We start from the raw sequence: 20,377 nt of genomic DNA, 5'->3' as shown, positions 1-20,377 counted from the left end.
AGAAGTCGTTTGAAGTTTTTGACATATTTGACCCCTGTGACCTTGAAAACAGGTCAAGGTCATTTTCGTTCTCAAACTTTGTAGGGCTCCTACCAACGAAGCTTTCAGCCAATTATCATGACTCTAGGCCTGTCCGTTCTTCAGAAGAAGTTGTTCGTGCCAGGTGAGCTAACAAGACTGAAGAAGCCCTTTGGGCCTGCATCGCTCAACTGCTATTTATCTCACAATTGTAACCTTAGAAGTGGACAACAATAAAGAAACCGGCAAAATATATTTTTCCCCCCACTCCAAGTCATTCAAAACAAGTGGCTCAGCGGGCCTGTATTGCTCACCTCGATCTTTATTGCCCTTGCCCAAGGATGTTCTAGACTTATTTCAGTTAAAATCACTCCATTTGTACAGAAGGAGAAGATTTTTTTAATGATTGATTTACCTAATTTCACCTATTTGGGGGCACCCATCTGTTTCAAGGGAGGCCACATCTTCCATTTATATAAAATTTGAGTCCCATTTACCTTGATGCTCTACACCAAATTTGCTTTTAATTTTGGCTGCAACGGTTAGAAATAATGCCAGCCGGTTGAACGTGTGGGTTTGACCGAACCGAAACCAGTTAACCATGTTTTTTGTGCCTCAAACTACATGCACCACTTTGTTGTGATGACAATATAATTGCTTAATTCAATAAATTCCTAAAATAAACAACTCAATACTACATTACCAATTCTCAAAATCTGCATGAATAGTCTCTTACAGCTAACAATCCCGACTAGGAAACTCCCGTAGTTTCACATTACACTGTGTTGTTAACGCTATGTGCATTTATTTCTGCGTACCATTTCCGGTTTACATCCGTAATGGGAACATGGAGGATGGCTTACAATGTTCAACAGAATGTCGGTTGATAGTATGTGTACATACTTGTAAATGTTGTACACTGCGTATTCACATGTTATTGTATATATATGCACTCAATGGAATAGCAAGTGTACTGGTCACGAGTGCTTTCGAGGTCATAAAACATCAGTCAGGCGTGACATTTTCGACCGGGAAAATCAATCAATATTGTCCTCATTTCGGGACAGTTTTCTGGTACGGAGATTTGCTAACAGGTAAGTACCTGTAACCCGTTCCAGCCCATCATTTAAACAAAATTTAATCCCTTTTGGCCGAGGATATTCCGTGCCAAATACAGTTAAAATCCACTTAGCTGTTCAGGACTACTAGCATTTTAAAGGAAAAGCTGAAGATGGATGGACAGCATTCCATGGCGTAAGCTGCCCTTCAGGCAGGTGAGCTAGAAAACATCTTCAAACAATGCAACATTTAAAACACAAAGAGGTTTTTTCGTTGATTTTTTTATTATTTCGCTCTGTTAATTAAGCAAATAGTCTTAAGACCTTGGCCTTTCCTTCTTGCCTTTGAATAAAGCGAGAAGCGATACGTTCGCCACCTTGACTATCTTGAAACGTACACCAGGAATGTCTCCCACAGCATGACCTTTACGACCAAATCCAGCAACTAATACTTCATCGTTTTCCTGTAATAAAAGAAACATTGGTTTGATTAGAAAATGATTATACTGGTTCAGTTTAAACATTCTATTTTATCAAATGAAAAGGCATTACATAACAAGGACATAGTCATTCACACGCACTTGGGAGATGGAATCTTAGATGGGTTGCAATTGGGATAAAAAGACATTACCAAATTTTGTTTGTTTGTATGGAGTTGAGCGTTCTTGCAACAGCTAAGGTCATATAAAGACAAGTGCCTAGGGAGACACCAGCAGAAACAACAAAGAAGAGAAGTAAGAATAGAAGAGATTTAGATCCAAAGTAATGCAATGGAGGCGGGGTAGCTGATAAATTTTGGTTTCTCAATCTCACACTTGTAATCTTATAAGTGGACTAAAATAGAGCTACAGGCAGAATATCAGTGTTTAATTCATAAGAACCTATTAAAAGATTTAAACATATGACGCCTGTGCCCTTGAATGTCGAACAAGGACATTAGGTTGAACAGAGTTTATAGTGTTCCAACCCAGCATGCTTCTGGCAAATAATCATTACTCTGGACCTTTTGGTTATACAGAACAAATCATTTAAAGATTTAAACATATATTGACCACTGTGACCTTGAATATGGGCGAAGGTCATTCACTTGTTAGTCCTTCATCCCAGCATGTTAATGGCCAAATATCATCACCCTTGGCCTTTGCTTATTAAGAAGAAGTCGTTTAAGTTTTTAACATATTTGACCCCTGTGACCTTGAATATGTCAAGGTCATTCATTTGAACAAACTTGGTAGTCTTTCATCCCAGCATGTTACTGGCATTATCCTAGGCCTCTTGGTTGTTCAGAAGAAGTTGTTTAAAACATATTTGACCCCTGTGACCTTGAAAGTGGGTCAAGGTCATTCATTTGAACAAACTTGGCAGGTAGCCCTTCATCCCAGCATGCTTCTAGCCAAATATTATCTCCCTGTGCCTCTTGATTAATTCAGAAGTTCTTTTAAAACTTTTTAACATATTCAACCCTTGTGACCTTGAATATAAGTCTTGTGAACTTGAATATAAGTCAAGGTCATTCATTTGAACAAACGTGGTAGCCCTTCATCCCAGCACGCTACAGGCCCAATATTGGTACCCTGGGCCTTTTGGTTATTGAGAAGAAGTTGTTTGAAGATTTTAACATATTTGACCCCCGTCACCTTGAAAATGGGTCAAGGTCATTCATTTGAACAAACTTGGTTACCCTTCATACCAGCATGCTACAGGGCGAATATCAGTACCCTGGACCTTTTGGTTATTGAGAAGTCGTTTGACGATTTTAAGACATTTGACCAGTGACCTTTATTGGTTAATTTTCACTTTGGGGCCCCGCCCTGGCCCCTAGGGTTGAGGTAGGAATCCCAATTTTACAATTTGGTAGCCTCATCAACCAAAGATGATTCTGACCAAGTTTGAAAAAATTCCATCCACTGGTTGTTGAGAAGAAGTTGATAATGTAAAAAGTTTACGCACGACGCACGACGGACGACGACGGACGGAAAGTGATTGGAATAGGTCACTTGAGCAAAGCTCAGGTGACCTAAAAATAAATAAAAAAAGGGACAAGGAACACTGGAAGAAGATTTTTGAAGTTGTTACCCTGAAATAGCACATATGACATTTGACAAAAATATGTGCATTTAAAGTGACTCTAACGAACAATTTTCGAAAAATTCTTGATTAAAAGAAATTTTAATTTTTTAAACATTTGAAATTTGTGACCTTGATAGCTGATCAATGTCAACCATTTTTTCAAACCTGATACCCCAACATCTCAGAATCTTGAATATAAAATATCAAGACTCTAGAATTGTTGAACTTAAGAAGATTTTTTAAGGTTGGTACCCAATATAGTGCGTTTTAACTTTGACCCCTGCCGAAAACCGGAAGTTGTCATTTTTTGTTTAAACAGTATGAAAGAAAAGTTTGCTCGTGTTTGTTATCGTTAAAGAAATATATAGTTATAGGCTGTAAACCAATCAGAGTTTGTGGTGGCCATCTTGGAATATTAATTGCTCCAAAAAGTAACATAAGTTTCTGGGTATTCCCCAGAGGAATACATGTACCAATTGTGGTTAATATTGCAATGGCAGAATTGGAGAAGAAGATCGTTGAAGTTTGTAACATGAGATCCCAGAGGGGATCTTGGCGCCCACCATTGTACCATCTTCATTAGTTCTTTGTCAGTTCGATCTTTTCTCTTCTTTCCTCTAATCTGTTTGTTCGAGTCATGTTAACAGTAAATGCACCTTGGGGTAACTTTTGATCAAAACTTAATACTGATGTGTATGAAAGCCAACCTTCAAAGTGAGTTTGTCATTTCACATATTTACTAGTACAGTACTTAATGTGAAAGAAATAGAATCGATCATTGCAATGAGAAAAATCTGTTTAGTTCTTCCTTTAGCCATTTTATTTTTATGATCAGTCTCAAAATATAACATTCACAACAAGGGATCAAGGGGAACCTACATATCAAATTTGAGAAATATCTCAAGTTATTCCTGAGAAATAGTACTAACAAACCTGCAATGTCAAAAATCGAAGATGGCGGTCGGTAGGCAATTTTATTTAACTGATCAGTTTCTAAAGTAAACTTGAACAATAAAGGATAGTGGGGAGGGAACCTGCATTGGCTGGCCCAAAAATTGTTTTGGGGCGAGTAAAGAATTTGAAGCACTGGCCCAAATGACAAATTGGTAGCCCAAATAATTTTGACAAGAAATATTTCCACAGCATTTAACACAATGCTTCAGCACATTTAAATTACATTTAACATGACAATGTTTGTTATATGTAAAACAGAATAAAACATTATATTTTTAATTCTTCAACCCTAGTTTTAAACAAGAGGCCCTGTATCGCTCACCTAAATATAATTAGAGTAATTGGTATGAAGTAAAGATATAGCACTCCATGGTAGGTGCTGTTAGTACATATGAAGTTTCAGAAAGATCCATCCAGTACTTGAGATATAGAGAACAAACTTCAAACAGAGCCCCACCCCTATGCCCCTACGGGGGTCATACCCACCAATTATACAAAATTGAGTCACCGTCACCCAAGGATGCTCCACACTAAATAAGGATAAAATACCTTAATCCCGATGGTCGGAGAAGGATTTTAAAGGTTTTACCTCTATTTTTCCTATTGGGCCCCGCCCTTCTGCCCCCATGCCCCCCTCGGAGACCATACCTACTGCTAATACAAAAATTAGTCCCCTTGGCCAAAGGATGCTCCAGACTAAATTAGGATAAAATCCCTTAATCCCTATGGTAGAAGAAGGATTTTAAAGGTTTTACCTCTATTTTTCCCTATTGGGCCCCGCCTCTCTTCCTACAGCGGGGTCTGACACACCGTTAATACAAAATTGTTTCCCCTTCACCCAAGAATGCTTCAGACCAAATATGGACAAAATCCTGCCATTCCCACCGAAGAAGAAGGATTTTGAAGATAAACGTCTATTTCCCCTATTGGGCCCCACCCCTCAGGTCCCAGGGGGGCCACACCCACCGTTTATACAAAATTGGTTCCCCACTACCCAATGATGCTCCACACCAAATATGGACCAAATCCTTTTATTCCTAAAGAAGAAGAAGGATTTTAAAGAATAATTTGCTATGTTTCCCTTATTGGGCCCCACGGCTCAGGCACATGGGGGGCCAGACCCACCATTTATACAAACTTTGTTCCCCTTCGCCCAAGGATGCTTCTGACCAAATATGGACCAAATCCTTTCATTCCTACAGAAGAAGAAGAATTTTAAAGAATAATTTGCTATGTTTCCCCTATTGGCCCCCGCCCCTAAGGCCCCTGGTGAGCCAGACCCATGGTTTATACAAAATTGGTTCCCCTTCCCCCAAGGATGCTTTTGACCAAATATGGAATAAATCCTTTCATTCCTAAAGAAGCAGAAGGATTTTAAAGAATTTGCTATATTTCCCTTATCGGGCCCCGACCCTCAGCCCCCAGGGGGGCCAGACCCACCATTCATACAAAATTGGTTCCACTTTCCCCAAGGATGTTTCTGACCAAATAAGGAACAAATGCTTTCATTCCTACAGAAGAAGAAGGATTTTAAAGAATTTGCTACATTTCCCCTATTGGGCTCTGCCCCACCCACCATTTATACAAAATTTGTTCCCCTTCCCCCAAAGATGCTTCTAACCAAATTTGGTCAAAATGTACTGCGCCATTCAGGACAAGTAGCGTTTTAAAGGAAAAGTTGACAGACGGACGCTGACCTTCGGGCAGGTGAGCTAAAAATTGTCGAAAACAAGCGCTGTGACGTTATCATCATTTTCCCTGAGTTTCATTATGTTTCATCAAATAGAACGAATGTTATTACTCGTGATATGATTTTGACATTGAAATTGTGCAATCAGAGCCCAGGAAATGGCAGCCATTTTGTTTTTTACAAAAAAACTCGCAGTTTTGTTCGTAGTACCTTACTAAATACCTACATACCAAATTTTATCGAAATTGGACAATATTTAAATTTTGACCAATCAGAAGCCTGCATTTGGCTGCCATTTTGAATCGGAAGTGATTTTTTTTTTGTCGAAAACGATCGGTTTGACGTTATCATCCCTTTCACTTTTAGCCCCTCCATTTGTATAATTTTGATTCCTGGCCACTTTACCTGTTTTCCAATTAAACATGTTGACAGGCGAACAATGGCTGCCGAAATTTGGCATAAGCTCACCTGGACTGAAGGACCATACCTACTGTCCAATGCCCATTCAAACTGGGGTTATAGACACATACATGTGTAGCTTCCCAGAATTTTGAAACATCTACTATCCCTGGGAACTAGTTATATAGGCAACCCATACCTCAACATAGTTGAGACAGCCATCATTGGGTACAAAAGCAGTTATCTTCTTTCCATTCTTAATCAGTTGGACGCGGACACACTTCCTGATGGCAGAGTTGGGCTGCTTGGCTTCCACACCACTGCAAACAAAAAGATAAAAAAAATTATCACAGTATTTGAATTTATCCAAATATTCCATTGCTAACAAAATATCCTAGATGGATCAAGGCACCAACAAATAAAGGATCTGTATCAGATCTACGAAATTTGATCTTTTACTGTCTTAGCTTTTCACTGTCCTTACAGGTACTTTTACCCAGTCCAATGTTGGAAATTCTAACAGGAATCTTGTTCATAAACTTAAACCTTGTAATGTCATGTTATTTGCCAATATGACAAATGTTATTGTATAAGAATTGAAAACTTTAAGTATAATGCTGAAAATGTGTAATTCTTATATAATTAGAAGTGCCATCATTAATGTATGAAATATCACAAGGGGGGTGTATTTTAACAAAGTAGAGTATTACAAAGCAACCCATAGTTTCCCACCAGAAAAGATTTTTATATTTTACAAACAGTTAACTTATCTCAGGAAGCATAGGTCATAGTGAGGATATAGTGACCTATTTCATGTACTCTGCCATCAATAATATAGAAGATATGCCCAAGATAAACTTTTTCAAAAGTCAAAGGTCAAGTCATACGTCACAGTGACCTTCTTCTTGTACTCTGCACTCAGCCATCCCAAGATGTCCTTGTACACCAAATCTGGTTACTCCTAGTGAAAAAGTATAGAAGATATGCCCCAGACAAACTTTTTCTAAAGTTAAGGTCAAAGGTAAAAGCATAGGTCACAGTGACCTTGCACTTTGCACTCCACCATCCCAAATTGTCCTTAACTTGTACACCAAATCTGGCCACTCCAGTTGATAGAAGATGTGTCCCAGACAAATTTCTTAGACGAAAGGAAGGACGGGATTAAGGATGGACGGATGGACAGACCAAGTGCGAACCTTTAGTCCTTCCCGGGAACTGGTGGGGGACTAATAACAAGGGAACATGCATATAAAATAGGGATCACAAAATTGAACTGTCAAAATTCAAGATGTTTGCTGATCCTGATGGAAAAGGGTGTTTTGATCATTGCAATATGACAAAGATCTGTCAAGTACTTCTGTGGCCATCTTTAATTCTTATTTTATGAAATAAACTAGAATTATGTCAGTGTGACATTTCAGCCGCTCACCACTTTAAATTTAATTGGTTCAGTAACACATTGAGCATCAATATCTACTATAATACCTCAGATATGTGTTCTGTGTATTTTGCTAATTGAAAATCAGGTCATGTGATGATGTTGCCTGTGGGATTTTCAAAATCAATCGCCTCTTAAATGATGCCTTAAAAACATTTCTCCCTCTCCTCTTTTTTCACCCTCTTTAAGTGTGACGCATTGTTGTAATTTTCATTAAATAGTATCCTCCAATGATGTGACATGAGCATTTACGTGCAGAATGGTAATCGGTGAATGGATAATAAAGAATAGGTGCATTTTGTACTTGTGAAATGAAGGATAATTAACAGTAGTGGGAAAACATGGAGAAAAGAGATATTGTACTCCTTTTATTTTTATTTATTTTTTAATCGTATTAATACATAATTATCAATATATGTAGCGACTATATTTACCGTCATTGAATATACAAAATCTCACAAATGTTCTTGGAATATATTTGAATTATATTTCTCAATGTGACTTTAACAACGTAAGAGTTATTTCCCTTACACCGAATTGGATACTATTTTGACACAGCGAGACTGTTGTGGCATGTTCTTAAATTGTTACACTTTCATAAATCAATACACAAGAAATAGCATGATGTGTTATAGAAATGTTTGATAAGCATACATAGTTCACATATCGTCTCGTCTCAGAGCCATTACCATTATCAACCTATAAGCACGATATGTCATACTACGTTCCCGTTTCAAACATCAAAATAGAGGTTATACTTCATCACTCATACGGTTTATAAGTATATATATTTACTTCTACCTTCTACAGACAGCGTCAATGCTTGAAAGTCTTCACATGTGCTTTCTCGAATCATATGTTTTTCACACGCGTAACACTCCTCAGACCGCAATCCGAGTTGCTCAAACGCTCAAACCTAGTGCACGAATTTCACCACCACAACACTCGTAGAATGCACCGGAGATGAACATTTTGTTTTCAGCAATTATTTAAAGTATGGATTATTATTTGGAGAAGAGTATCAGAAGACTTTATGTAACCCACAGGTGAGTGTCAGAGATTCTACTTTCTATTTACTATAACGAAACTATATAGCGGAAGCATGCAAGACTGAAATATGCGCACGCACCCCGAACGGAAGTGGGTCCGTCATTTCGTTCTCTGAACAGAATTAATAAGCCGCTCGGCTCTCGCCAATAGCGGCTTAAAAAAACACTATAACTGTCAAAATCCAAGATAGCTGCCAGTCATCAATTTTGTTCATCAGGTCAGTATCATGTATACATGCACAACTAGTGACCAAGAACCTACATATCAAATTCAAGAAAGATCCCTCTGAGAAATAGCGATAACAAACATTCATTGTCAAAATTCAAAATGGCCACCTGTCAGTCCAGTTATTCTCAAAAGTAAACATGCACAATGCAACTACAGACCAAGGGGAACCTACTTATCAAGTTTGAGAAAGATCCCTCCACTTTCTGAAAAATAGCGATAACAAGAATAGTTAAAGCTTTCGGCCATCATTGTTTTCTCATCAGTCTCAATATTCGATAGGAGTAACTAGGGACCAAGGGGAACCTTCTTATGATATTCAAGAAAGATCCCTCTAGTTCTTTGAGAAATAGCAAAAAGACAAAATAAAACTATATGTGTGTTTCCTGTTTCAGCAATTGCAAGGAAGGTAGGTAGGGAAAATATTTTATTCTATTTTAGGTGAAAAAATCTCCATGAATGTATTAAATACATGTAATTGTTTAAATAAAGTATGAATGGCACCAAATACACAATTATTTATTCATGTAATAAGAGGCTTAGAGGGCCTGTATCGCTCACCTGAATATTTAAGCAGTCATAGCAAAATATTTGAATTAAATATTATACAGTACTACAAATATTTCACTCACAAACTGTCAGCTCCTTCCGTTGAAGCTACCAGCCAAAAACTATATGATTCTATGCTTTATGGTTCTTCATCAAAAGTTATTGACATATTTGTCCCTGTAACCTTCTAGGTAGGTCAAGGTTTTTTCCTACTCAAACTTTGTTAACTCTATCCCAAGAAGCTTCCAGCCAAATCTTATGTATCCATGCCTTTTGGTTCTTCAGAACAAGTTGTTTGAAATGCTGTTGACCTCATTTGCAAACTTTGTCGGGATCCATCCCAAGAAGCTACCAGCCAAATATTAACCCTTAGGCTGCTACATTGATTTCTATGTAAACGGACACCACTGCTGAATTAATTATTGAAATTTAAATTAATTTACTTGATTTTTCAAATGTGCATAACTTGGAAAATATTTGTTATATGTGAAAAAAAGTTATATGAAAATTATTTGTTGTTGTCTCTAGTTTATATTAACGTTTTCAATTCTAACGTTGCTTCAGTATTTACCTGTACAGGTGGTAATAAAGGTAAGAAAATGTGAAACTTTTAATTAATCAGATTTAAGCAAGAGGAAGAACATTTTAAAATTATTTTCGTCCGCAAATGTGATTTGCAAATGATAACAGAGATTATAAACTTCATTTTTGACATAAGATGCTGTATATTTACACGGAGATTCTCAGGTAAAAAGGTCAGGTATTTCGTCAAGAATTGCATGTGATTTGCTACAGGTTTCAGGTCGCCATTCAATAAATTTACTGTCACAGTCAGCATATAGATATATCTTAGCTACGGTCTAGTTTATGATTAAATCACCGATAAAAAGTTTGAAGAAATAAATCGGCTCAAAACGTATCAATGTCAATGTTCAATTCGGCCTCACCTGCAGACGACATGTGCGCCTCGGTCCGCCGATATTTTCCTGTTTGCGTAGAGCACAAAGCCGTTTACTGGAAAGTTACATATTATGTAACACCGAAGTATTTCCACATCAACCATGCCAAACCCTTTAAAACCTTTATTATCATCGTAGGTGACGATGGAGAATAAATGTTCACCATCATATTCATCGCTTCAATCTACACGTCCGCCATTTTTATGATTTTTTTTTCGATTTGAAATTCTCTCGCACACCTTTGGTTATTACTAGGGTACACTGCCGTGAATATCGAAAGTAATGACAAAACAACCAATCAGAAGCCTTCTACTATACGCGTTCGGGTTTGGTATAGCAAAAACCCGACTTCACACTTCCTGGCTACCGATCAAAGCCTACAGACTGAGAAACGACTATTGTCGTGCGTAGCACCGACGGCCCGACTTTTCAAAACGACTATTGTTGTGCGTAGCAGCCTAAGGGTTAAGACTATATATATACCTTTCAGTTTTTCATATGAAGTTGTTTTAAGTGTTCGACATATTTGACCCCTGTGACCTTATGAGTAGATCCAGGTTATTTTCATTTGCAAAGTTTGTCGTTTTTCATTTGCCATCCCAGGAAGCTACCAGCCAAATAACATAATTCTATGATTATTCAGAAGTTTAAAGGGTTTGACATATTTGAACCTAGTGACCTTGAAAGTAGGTTAAGGTAATTTTCATACTAAAACCTTGCTGGGCTCCATCTCAAGATCAACCAGCCAAATATGAAGATTCAATACCTTTCAGTTCTTAAGAAGTAGTTTGCAATGTTTGACATATTTTACCCCATTGAACTTGAAAGTAGGTCAAGGTCATTTTCATTTTTAAACTTTGTCGGGCTCCAATCCCAAGAAGCTACCAGCCAACAAGGGCCCAGAGGGCCTGTATCACTTACCTAGATATTAAAAAAATATTCTTATTACTTAAAATTTAACCTTTAGGCTGCTATGCAACGCATATGCCGATCTGAAAAGTCGGGTCGTCAGTGCTACGCACAGCATGTGCCTTTTCTCGGTCTGTAGGTTTTGATCAGTAAACTTGGTGGTTTGCTTCAACATTTTGATTGTGTGTATTTTCTAGGTCATCGAAGCGCTAAACTATCCAGGCAAGAGGGCCATAACGATTTACATATTAAAGCTTTTTCATGAACAAGACTACCTGCAGAATGGGAAAACCCTGCAACTTTCGTTTTTCACTTCCGACTAGTTTTTCGCCTATTGTAAATAATAACATTACGTTGAGGTGGAATGTAAAATTATTTGAGAATATTTTGAATGCGAGACACACAAATTTTTGCGCCTGCATGTCACGTAGGGCACTCAATATCTGTACGTGATTTATTTGAAACAAGCACTCTGTGGGTATTGATGAATCAATACATGTCCCCTACCTGCCCCCCCAAACTTTAACCTTCAGATTTTGGCCAAGATGGCCAAATCATGTCAAAAATAAATAAGAGGCCTAGAGGGCCTGTATCGCTCACCTAATATGTTTAAAATAATTGGTATTAAGTAAATATATAGCACTCCATGGTAGGTGCTGTAAGTACATATGAAATTTCAGAAAGAACCATCCAGTACTTGAGATATATCGAGAACAAACTTCAAACAGAGCCCCACCTCCATGCCCCCTGGGGGGGGGGGGTCATACCCACCAATTATCTAACAAGAGGCCCAAGAGGGCCTATATCGCTCACCTGAATATTTCAGCAGTCATAGCAAAATATTCTCATTAAATATTATATTGCACTAAAAATATTTCCCTCACAAACTTTGTTGGCTCCATCTGTTAAAACTACCAGCAAAATATTATTATAAGATTCTATGCTTTTTTATTCTTCTCCAGAAGTTGCTTACATATTTTTCCCTGTGACCTTAGTAAGTAGGTCAATGTCATTTTCCTTCTCAAATTGGTAAGCTCTATTCCAAAAGCTACCAGCCAAATCTTATGAATCCATTCCTTTTAGTTTTAATAACAAATCCATTAAAATGTTGTTGACCTCGGTGACCTTGAAAGTAGGTCAAGGTCACTTTCATTCGCAAACTTTGTTGGGCTCTTTCCCAGGAAATAACCAGTCGAATATTAAGGTTCTATAACTTCCAGTTCTTCAGAAGAAGTCATTTGAAGTGTTTGACACATCTGCCTCATGTGACCTTAAAAGTAGGTAAAGGTCATTTTCATTCTCAAACTTTGTTGGGCTCTTTCCTAGGAAGCTACAAGCCAAATTGAAGATTCTATACCTTTCAGTTGTTCAGAAGAAGTCGTTTGAAGTGTCTTACACATTTGACCCCTGTGACCTTGAAAGAAGGTCAAGGTCATTTTCTTCCTCAATCTTTGTCGGGCTCTATCCCAGGAAGCCATCAATCAAATATTAGGATTCTATACTTCTCAGTTCTTCAGAAGAATTAATTTGAAGCTTTTGACACATTTGACCCCTGTGACCTTGAAAGTAGAACAAGGTAATTTTCATTCTCAAACTTTGTTGGGCTCCATCCCAGGAACCAATCAGCCAAATATGAAGATTCTATACCTTTTAGTTCTTCAGAAGAAGTCGTTTAAGTTTTTGACATATTTGACCCCTGTGACCTTGAAAGTAGGTCGAACTAATTTTCTTCCTCAAACTTTGTTGGGCTCTATCCCAGGAAGCCACCAGCCAAATATAAAGATTCTATACCTTTCAGTTCTTCAGAAGAAGTCGTTTGAAGTGTTTGACACATTTGACCCCTGTGACCTTGAAAGTAGGTCAAGGTAATTTTCATTCTCAAACTTTGTTGGGCTCCATCCCAGGAACCAATCAGCCAAATATGAAGATTCTATACCTTTTAGTTCTTCAGAAGAAGTCGTTTGAAGTTTTTGACATATTTGACCCCTGTGACCTTGAAAGTAGGTCAAACTAATTTTCTTCCTCAAACTTTGTTGGGCTCTATCCCAGGAAGCCACCAGCCAAATATGAAGATTCTATACCTTTTAGTTCTTTAGAAGTCGTTTGAAGTTTTTGACATATTTGACTCCTGTGATCTTGAAAGTAGGTCAAGGTAATTTTCATTCTCAAACTTTGTTGGGCTCCATCCCAGGAACCAATCAGCCAAATATGAAGATTCTATACCTTTTAGTTCTTCAGAAGCAGTCGTTTGAAGTTTTTGACATATTTGACCCCTGTGACCTTTAAAGTAGGTCAAGGTCATTTTCGTTCTCAAACTTTGTAGGGCTCCTACCAACAAAGCTTTCAGCCAAATATCATGACTCTAGGCCTATCTGTTCTTCAGAAGAAGTTGTTTAAAGGAAAAGTTGATGGACGAGGACGGACGGACGACGGACGCCGCACCACGACATAAGCTCACTTGCCCTTCGGGCAGGTGAGCTAAAAATGAGACCCTTTGGCCCAAGGATGCTCCAGACTAAATAAGGATACAATCCCTTAAAGATTTTACCTCTATTTCTCCTATTGGGCCCTGTCATTCTGCCCACTGGGAGACCACACTTGGAGACCACACCTACTGTTTATACAAAATTGAGTTCCCTTGGCCCAGGGATGCTCCAGACTAAACTAGGATAAAATCCCTTAATCCCTATGGTAGAAAAAGGATTATAAAGGTTTTACTTCTATTTCTCCTATTGGGCCCTGTCATTCTGCCCACTGGGAGACCACACCTACTGTTTATACAAAATTGAGTTCCCTTGGCCCAGGGCTGCTCCAGACTAAACTAGGATAAAATACCTTAATCCCTATGGTAGAAGAAGGATTTTAAAGGTTTTACCTCTATTTCCCCTATTGGGCCCCGACCCTCAGGTCCCAGGGGGGCCACACCCACTGTTTATACAAAATTGGTTCCTCTTTACCCAAAGATGCTCCACACCAAATATGGACCAAATCCTTTCATTCCTACAGAAGAAGGATTTTAAAGAATAATTTGCTATGTGATAACATTTTATACAATGTATACTACACGGAGACACTTATAACAATGTGTTTATTAACATACAGGTCCTTTTCAATAATAATCTAGATTGTTTAAAGGGGAAAACGTGTAATCTAGTCAAATTGACTGACACTTGCACATCGTTAATTTTGCCCCAACATTAGACAAAGACAAAATGTTTATCATGTTACAAGGCAATGCTACTTTTTTTTCAGCATAAATGGGTAATTTTAAATAGATCTCGTGGAACTCGTTTCATTTTAAATATCCACTACAAGAAGGGGTTTTCCCTCTGATTATGTGCTGGCGAAATTCTAGTAGTGCTTTCTGTTCGGTGTGCCGATTGTAACTGTACATCTGTGGTACCGTAAACATCATCCACAGCAGACACATACATGGCAGTAGAAATATACTGTATTTTCTGTCCAGTCTTAATTCCCAACACCACGGGATAGTTGTGGATGGCTTATCCAGGTAAGGCCAGCGGATCTACCTTGATATAGCAGGGGTTGACACTAACTTTTAATAGGCGGTGGACCTGTGGTCCACCTGCTCTCTTGATCTGGTGGACCTGGTTAATTTCTGGTGGACCTGAAATATATTATCAGATCTGGGGCGCTGGCCGACGAGCGTAGCGAGGAGTGGTGGGTGGGTTCGGGAGGGGGCAACCCCCCTCCTGAATAAGAGGGGGGTACGGGGGGTCCTCCCCCGAATTTTTTTAAAAGCTAGATGCAAAATCCTGGCATCTGAGAGTTTTAAACAAATAATGAAGGTTTTTTAATTTTCTGTAAAATACTTGTTTTTTTCTCCTTATGTTTTTTATTTTTTCCATTTATGACCAAGTTTTAGTAAATGACACAGAAACATGAAACAATTTTCTCCTTGTTTATTTTTTTTTACATAGCTCCCATCCAAACGTGTTTGAAATTCTGACTGTTAATTGAGATAAAGATCATATGAAAAAATAAGGATAAAATAATATACTTTTTTTATAGTATTATACCTTTTTTATATGATCTTTATCTCAATATACAGTCAGAATTTCAAACACATTTGCCCCTTCCTGGACATTTCAGAATCATCTTCTGAGTGCAGCATACCCTACATTTCATTAAGTTTGTGTCAGTATCATTATTGAGCCATGTAAACGATTTTTCCATGACTCCTGAAAGGATATCATCCTTTTTGTTGCCCATACAAACTTTGTGGTTTTTTTGTTCTGTTGAAGTTTTTAACATTTTTTTTTGCCAGTGGTTGTAAACCAAGCCATTTAAACTTCGCGACACAGGCGATACGGTACTAGTCAAGTACAGATACTAAGTTAATCGACGGACACGATCTCCTAACCGATATACGCTAGAATACGTTAGAAATTAAAACGTAACACGAAAATGTGAGGCTAAGTTTACCTTTATTTACCGGTTGACCACCGATCACAACCGGTAAATAATATCGGCAAATGCTTATAATAGCGGCAAACTATACCACAAGCGACTCAAACCATGAAAAGATTCCGACTTACCGCAAGCAGATTCACGCACTTCACTCGTCCAAGATTGATAACGACAACTTTTAGCGGGTTAACAACACGAAAATACGATAATTTTTTTAACCAGATGGGATTTTACGGCTCGCTGGCGAAGTAAATAAAGTCTTTATTAGTATATTTGTGAACAATATTCTCAAATATATATATACACTAATCAAGCAATATGTGGTGGACCGGCAGTCTACCAGCTTTGGAGATTAAGTGGACCGTCCAAGATTTTGGTGGACCCGGTCCTCCTGTCTACCGTTAGTGTCGACCCCTGTATAGCCGGCGATTCTTCTGCGGCCATCCCGCGGCTACGAGTGACAGGGATTAAAATTTGTCGCTCTGCGGACAACTGAGTACCAAATCACATGATGCGTACTGTAGATATATCTTAGCTACGGTCTAGTTTATGATTAAATCATCGATAGTTTGAAGAAATCAATTGGCTCAAAACGTATCAACGTCGATGTTCAATTCGGCCTCACCTGCAGACGACATGTTAGCATCGGTCCGCCGATATTTTCCTGTTTGCGTAGGGCACAAAGCAGTTCATTGGAAAGTTACATATTATGATGTTACATCAAAGTATTTCCACATCAACCATGTCAAACTCTTCAAAACCTTTTTTATCATTGTAGGTATTGCTGGAGAATAAATGTTTACCATCATATCACTTTAAGAAATATGATCAAATAAACCCTTTTTGCCCATAGGGAAAGGGAGAGGATGTTCATCCTCTTTATTTGTACAATTTTGAATTCCAACCATCTAAGAATGCTTTCCACCAAATATGGCTGATATGCTTCTTTTTATTCCAGGGAAGGATTGCAAAAAGCAGTATGGCCAAATTACCCCTGTTTGGCCTCTCTTCCCGGCTCCCCAGGGGCTCAGCCCCTCCATTAGTACAATCTTGAACCCCACCATCAGAGAAGGATTCCAACCAAATATGGGCGATATCCATCGCTTAGTTCGACAGAAGAAGTTTTCGACCCCGCTTTTAAGATTATAGCCAAACTACCCAATTTTGGCCCTGCCACTCGGTGGTTGTTAATAAGAAGTCGTTTTTATCAAATCATTTACACATGTCATGGTATGTTGTCCTTCAGACCAAGGTTAGCTTAAAATTATCTTAATTTCCCCTATTGGGCTCTGACCCTCTTTCACCTTGGTGTACCAACCTCTTCATTTATACACTGTGGAGTTCCCTTAGCCTAATTATGTTTCTGATCATATATGGTCAAAACCCAAGAAGCCACTCTGGACTCTAGTTTTTTTCAGGGAAAGTTTGACAGACAGATGACAACATGCAGACAATAGCAAAAACTCATGATCACTCTCCCTTTGGGCAGTTGAAAATAGCCCAGATTACCACCTACACTTTCTCGAGGACAATTCCTTTAGCGTGTGATGATCCCTGGAAGGGCTTTACCCATCTTGATGGCAAATGGGCCTTCTTGTAATCGTTATCGTGCCACTTCTGATCGCGACGGTGATTCTTCAGTTTACGAGCTGTCCTCAATCCCCTTGGTTTTCCTGTGTATATATAATAAGAAAAAACATAAACAAGAGAACTGCAGGGCGCCCATCTTTTATCAATCTGACATACCTAAAATTCTTCCAATGCAATTTTGTATCTAAATGTCATTTTGAAAATATGGAAATGTGATAAGAAACAACATCTGTTCTGACACTTTAAGTTCAGTAATGAACCTCTTATATCGATTATGGAATTTGTTATCGATTATCGGAATCGAACAGGATAAATCAATTGATGTTCGATTATTATATAACAATCATCAGTCTATCACTGGCTTCAACTTGTCCAGGATTTTGTACTAATAGTAACGGTGGCCTTGACCTCAACTCTACAACCCTGAAACTCAAACTTGTCCCGAGATATTTTGGTCCTTTGTAATTGTTTATAGTTTGATCGAAATCCCCGATGGAATGAAGCCGTTAGAGCGCCGACAATGCTTCATGTTCATTTCGAGTTAAAATCAGTGCAACACGTGTTGTTAGTCCATATTGGGCATTACGTTCATTGTCCTTCTTCCCAGTATAGATTTCAAACCCATTGGCAAAGCCTTGAGGCTGGTTCTTTCTCGAGTAATTTGCATGAAAATAAATTTCCAAACACAGCATCTGTTGACCAATACATGTCCATTGAAGGTAGTTGTAATATAGACGTCAGGGACTAATCTAGCTTTATTTTGCTCCCGTTAAATGGCACTTTCCCCACAAGAAAAGGTACCAAAATTCCCCTATTTTCTCTGAAAAAATTGTTTACTGATGGACATTTGACTGACCATGGAGGCAAGCAATTTGAATAGCTTCACCATCAGATGATAGTGGGCTAAAAATGCACATGCCCAATTTAAGAGCTCGGGCAAGCGTAAATAGTTGCTCAAATGCAGGGGGCATTTGCAATGGACTGGTTTCTTAAACATGTTTCGCATGTGTTACTGTTTCCTCTGACTGGAGGTGAATAGTGCGGCCATATATAGTTAAATAATTATGAAATCAACAAAAAGTTCATGTTTTTTATGTTCATAACATGTAAAAGAACTTTCTGTGTTTTTATTTCACTTTATTCCCCATTTCAGTAACAAAATTGTTACTCAAAATGACATTCCAATATGGCTGCCACACCAAACTGTATATCAAATTCAATAATGCATTCTGTTAGCATTAAACAATCCCCGTCACAAAATAATAATCCTCCAATATCTAAACATAATTGAGGCAAATGCACACTAAATTTCAAATAAAAAACATTCAAAAACTGATGAAAAAAATCTCTTTTTTATGTCCATTTTCCAAGCTAAATAAAAGTCACAATTGAGGGGGGGGGGGCATTTAATCATAAGGTTTGGATGTCCATGGGAGATGTATTTGTCAAGAAAATTGTAAGAAATTGTGTCAAATCTCCAGAACAATGGCATATATTTCCCCTGAATAAATCACAACTTAGCACAACAAGGCTAACTGAGGTTGGGAAAGCATGCGAAGCAAGTCAGATTTATCCTGTACACCATTCACTACAGGTTCTCACTACATACGGTTTGGTGTGGCAGCCATATTGGAATGTCCTTAACCGTTCCCTACCCAAATGCAAAATTACCCATATGGCCCAACCTGCTAAATCCCTAAAACTTGTAAAATTACTTCCAATACATTAGTTTCCAAATACAGTTGTAACAAATTCTCAAGTTGCTGTGATTCTTAGTTACTAAAACTACCGTGTACCGAAAACCTATGATTCTGTTTACGGAGAGACTCCAGCCCAGTCCAGGTGCCGAATCCGACATCTATAATAATTTGATACAATCTGAAGGTTAAGTTCAATAAATATTAAGCGAACTAAATAAAAGAGCTTTTAGAAAGTAATTTCCAGTAACGTGGTAAGATTTACTTGTATTAAAGTATCTCTTCTTTACATTATTTTCAGACCACGTGCGACAAGCAACATACCCATGATGGCGGATATTCGTGTAAAAGGCTGATCCCGTGAAATCTCGTGCTGTCCTTCGGAAGGTCTCGTAAAGGCGAAACTAATAATTTAACCGAAAATTGTAAAAAACGTTTTTAAATTATTAATATCCAAAGTGTACAGTTATGCAAGGCCAAGACAGAGGCTGACTGAAGAATATATATTTAACTATTATAATTATTTTGAAAGATTAACAGATTATTTTCGTATTGATTCATTCATTAATTATAAAAAAATGTTTTATGAACAAAATCCACGTTGCAGTCCTTTTATCGGTTACTCATTACCTTTTAAAGGATTTTGGACAAGGTTTTAACCCGTTTGTTAAAAATAATCCAAATAAACAGCGAACTTGAAGTATAACCAGAGACATATAAAGTATATACAACACAATTCATAAATACAGAGTCGTCTTAACCTGAAAGAGCATTTAGACTGCAATAATTCTAGAAAAGATATATATATATAGATATATAGTAGATAATAAATAAATAAGTCCTTGGGAAGGAAAATATAGAGTAAAAACAATTTTTTCAGATCGTCCGCTAGGCCTTTCTGCCTTCTAGGGCTTCTTCAGGCGGATTGATGTTTATTTATCACCGTTGGTTACATGACGTCATCAATATTTGTATAGTCAACAATTTTAGTGACGTCATAAATAAACACGCATAGTGACGTCACAAACAATACCAAGACAAAGAAAACTTCTACATACAATACATTGCAAAAATCATTGTGCATTCAGGCTGGGTTTGAGGACTTTTATAAACATATTTTCTTTAATTTCTCTTGCAACTACATCGTCGCTATTCAGTTTGTAAATAGGTAACACATGAAAATCATCTTTAGAACATCGATGCATATGTTTGCTAACTTTTAAAAATCTTAGTTCATTGTCCTTCATTTGTTGTCTATGTACATTCATTCGTATTCTCAATTCACATCCGGTCTGTCCGATATAAAATTCACCACATTGTTTACATATTAAAGAGTAAAT

At 37.8% G+C, this 20,377-nt stretch overlaps 1 protein-coding gene across 1 annotated transcript; it reads right to left on the bottom strand.

The window, feature by feature from the left end:
- Nucleotides 1-1,342: 1,342 nt before the first annotated feature.
- LOC110463786 (40S ribosomal protein S23) lies at nt 1,343-19,458 on the bottom strand. Its single transcript, XM_021518643.1, has 4 exons — nt 19,362-19,458; nt 17,267-17,423; nt 6,389-6,509; nt 1,343-1,540 (listed from the first exon to the last, which is right to left on the bottom strand). The coding sequence occupies exons 1-4, from the start codon at nt 19,363-19,365 to the stop codon at nt 1,394-1,396; spliced, it is 429 nt and encodes a 142-aa protein (XP_021374318.1). The 5' UTR covers nt 19,366-19,458; the 3' UTR covers nt 1,343-1,393.
- Between the last annotated feature and the right edge of the window lie 919 nt (nt 19,459-20,377).

This window comes from Mizuhopecten yessoensis, unplaced genomic scaffold (genome assembly GCF_002113885.1).
Source record: "Mizuhopecten yessoensis strain PY_sf001 unplaced genomic scaffold, ASM211388v2 scaffold10929, whole genome shotgun sequence".
Classification (NCBI taxonomy): domain Eukaryota; kingdom Metazoa; phylum Mollusca; class Bivalvia; order Pectinida; family Pectinidae; genus Mizuhopecten; species Mizuhopecten yessoensis.
This window is presented reverse-complemented; position numbering and strand designations above follow the sequence as displayed.

What these genes read in the sequence shown, in the direction of transcription:
- LOC110463786 (XM_021518643.1), bottom strand. An exon ending in GGAATTGTCCTCGAGAAAGT is followed by an intron (nt 6,510 to 17,266) that starts GTAGGTGGTAAT and finishes TTTTGTTTGCAG; the next exon opens with TGGTGTGGAAGCCAAGCAGC. An exon ending in GCTGTCTCAACTATGTTGAG is followed by an intron (nt 1,541 to 6,388) that starts GTATGGGTTGCC and finishes CTTTTATTACAG; the next exon opens with GAAAACGATGAAGTATTAGT.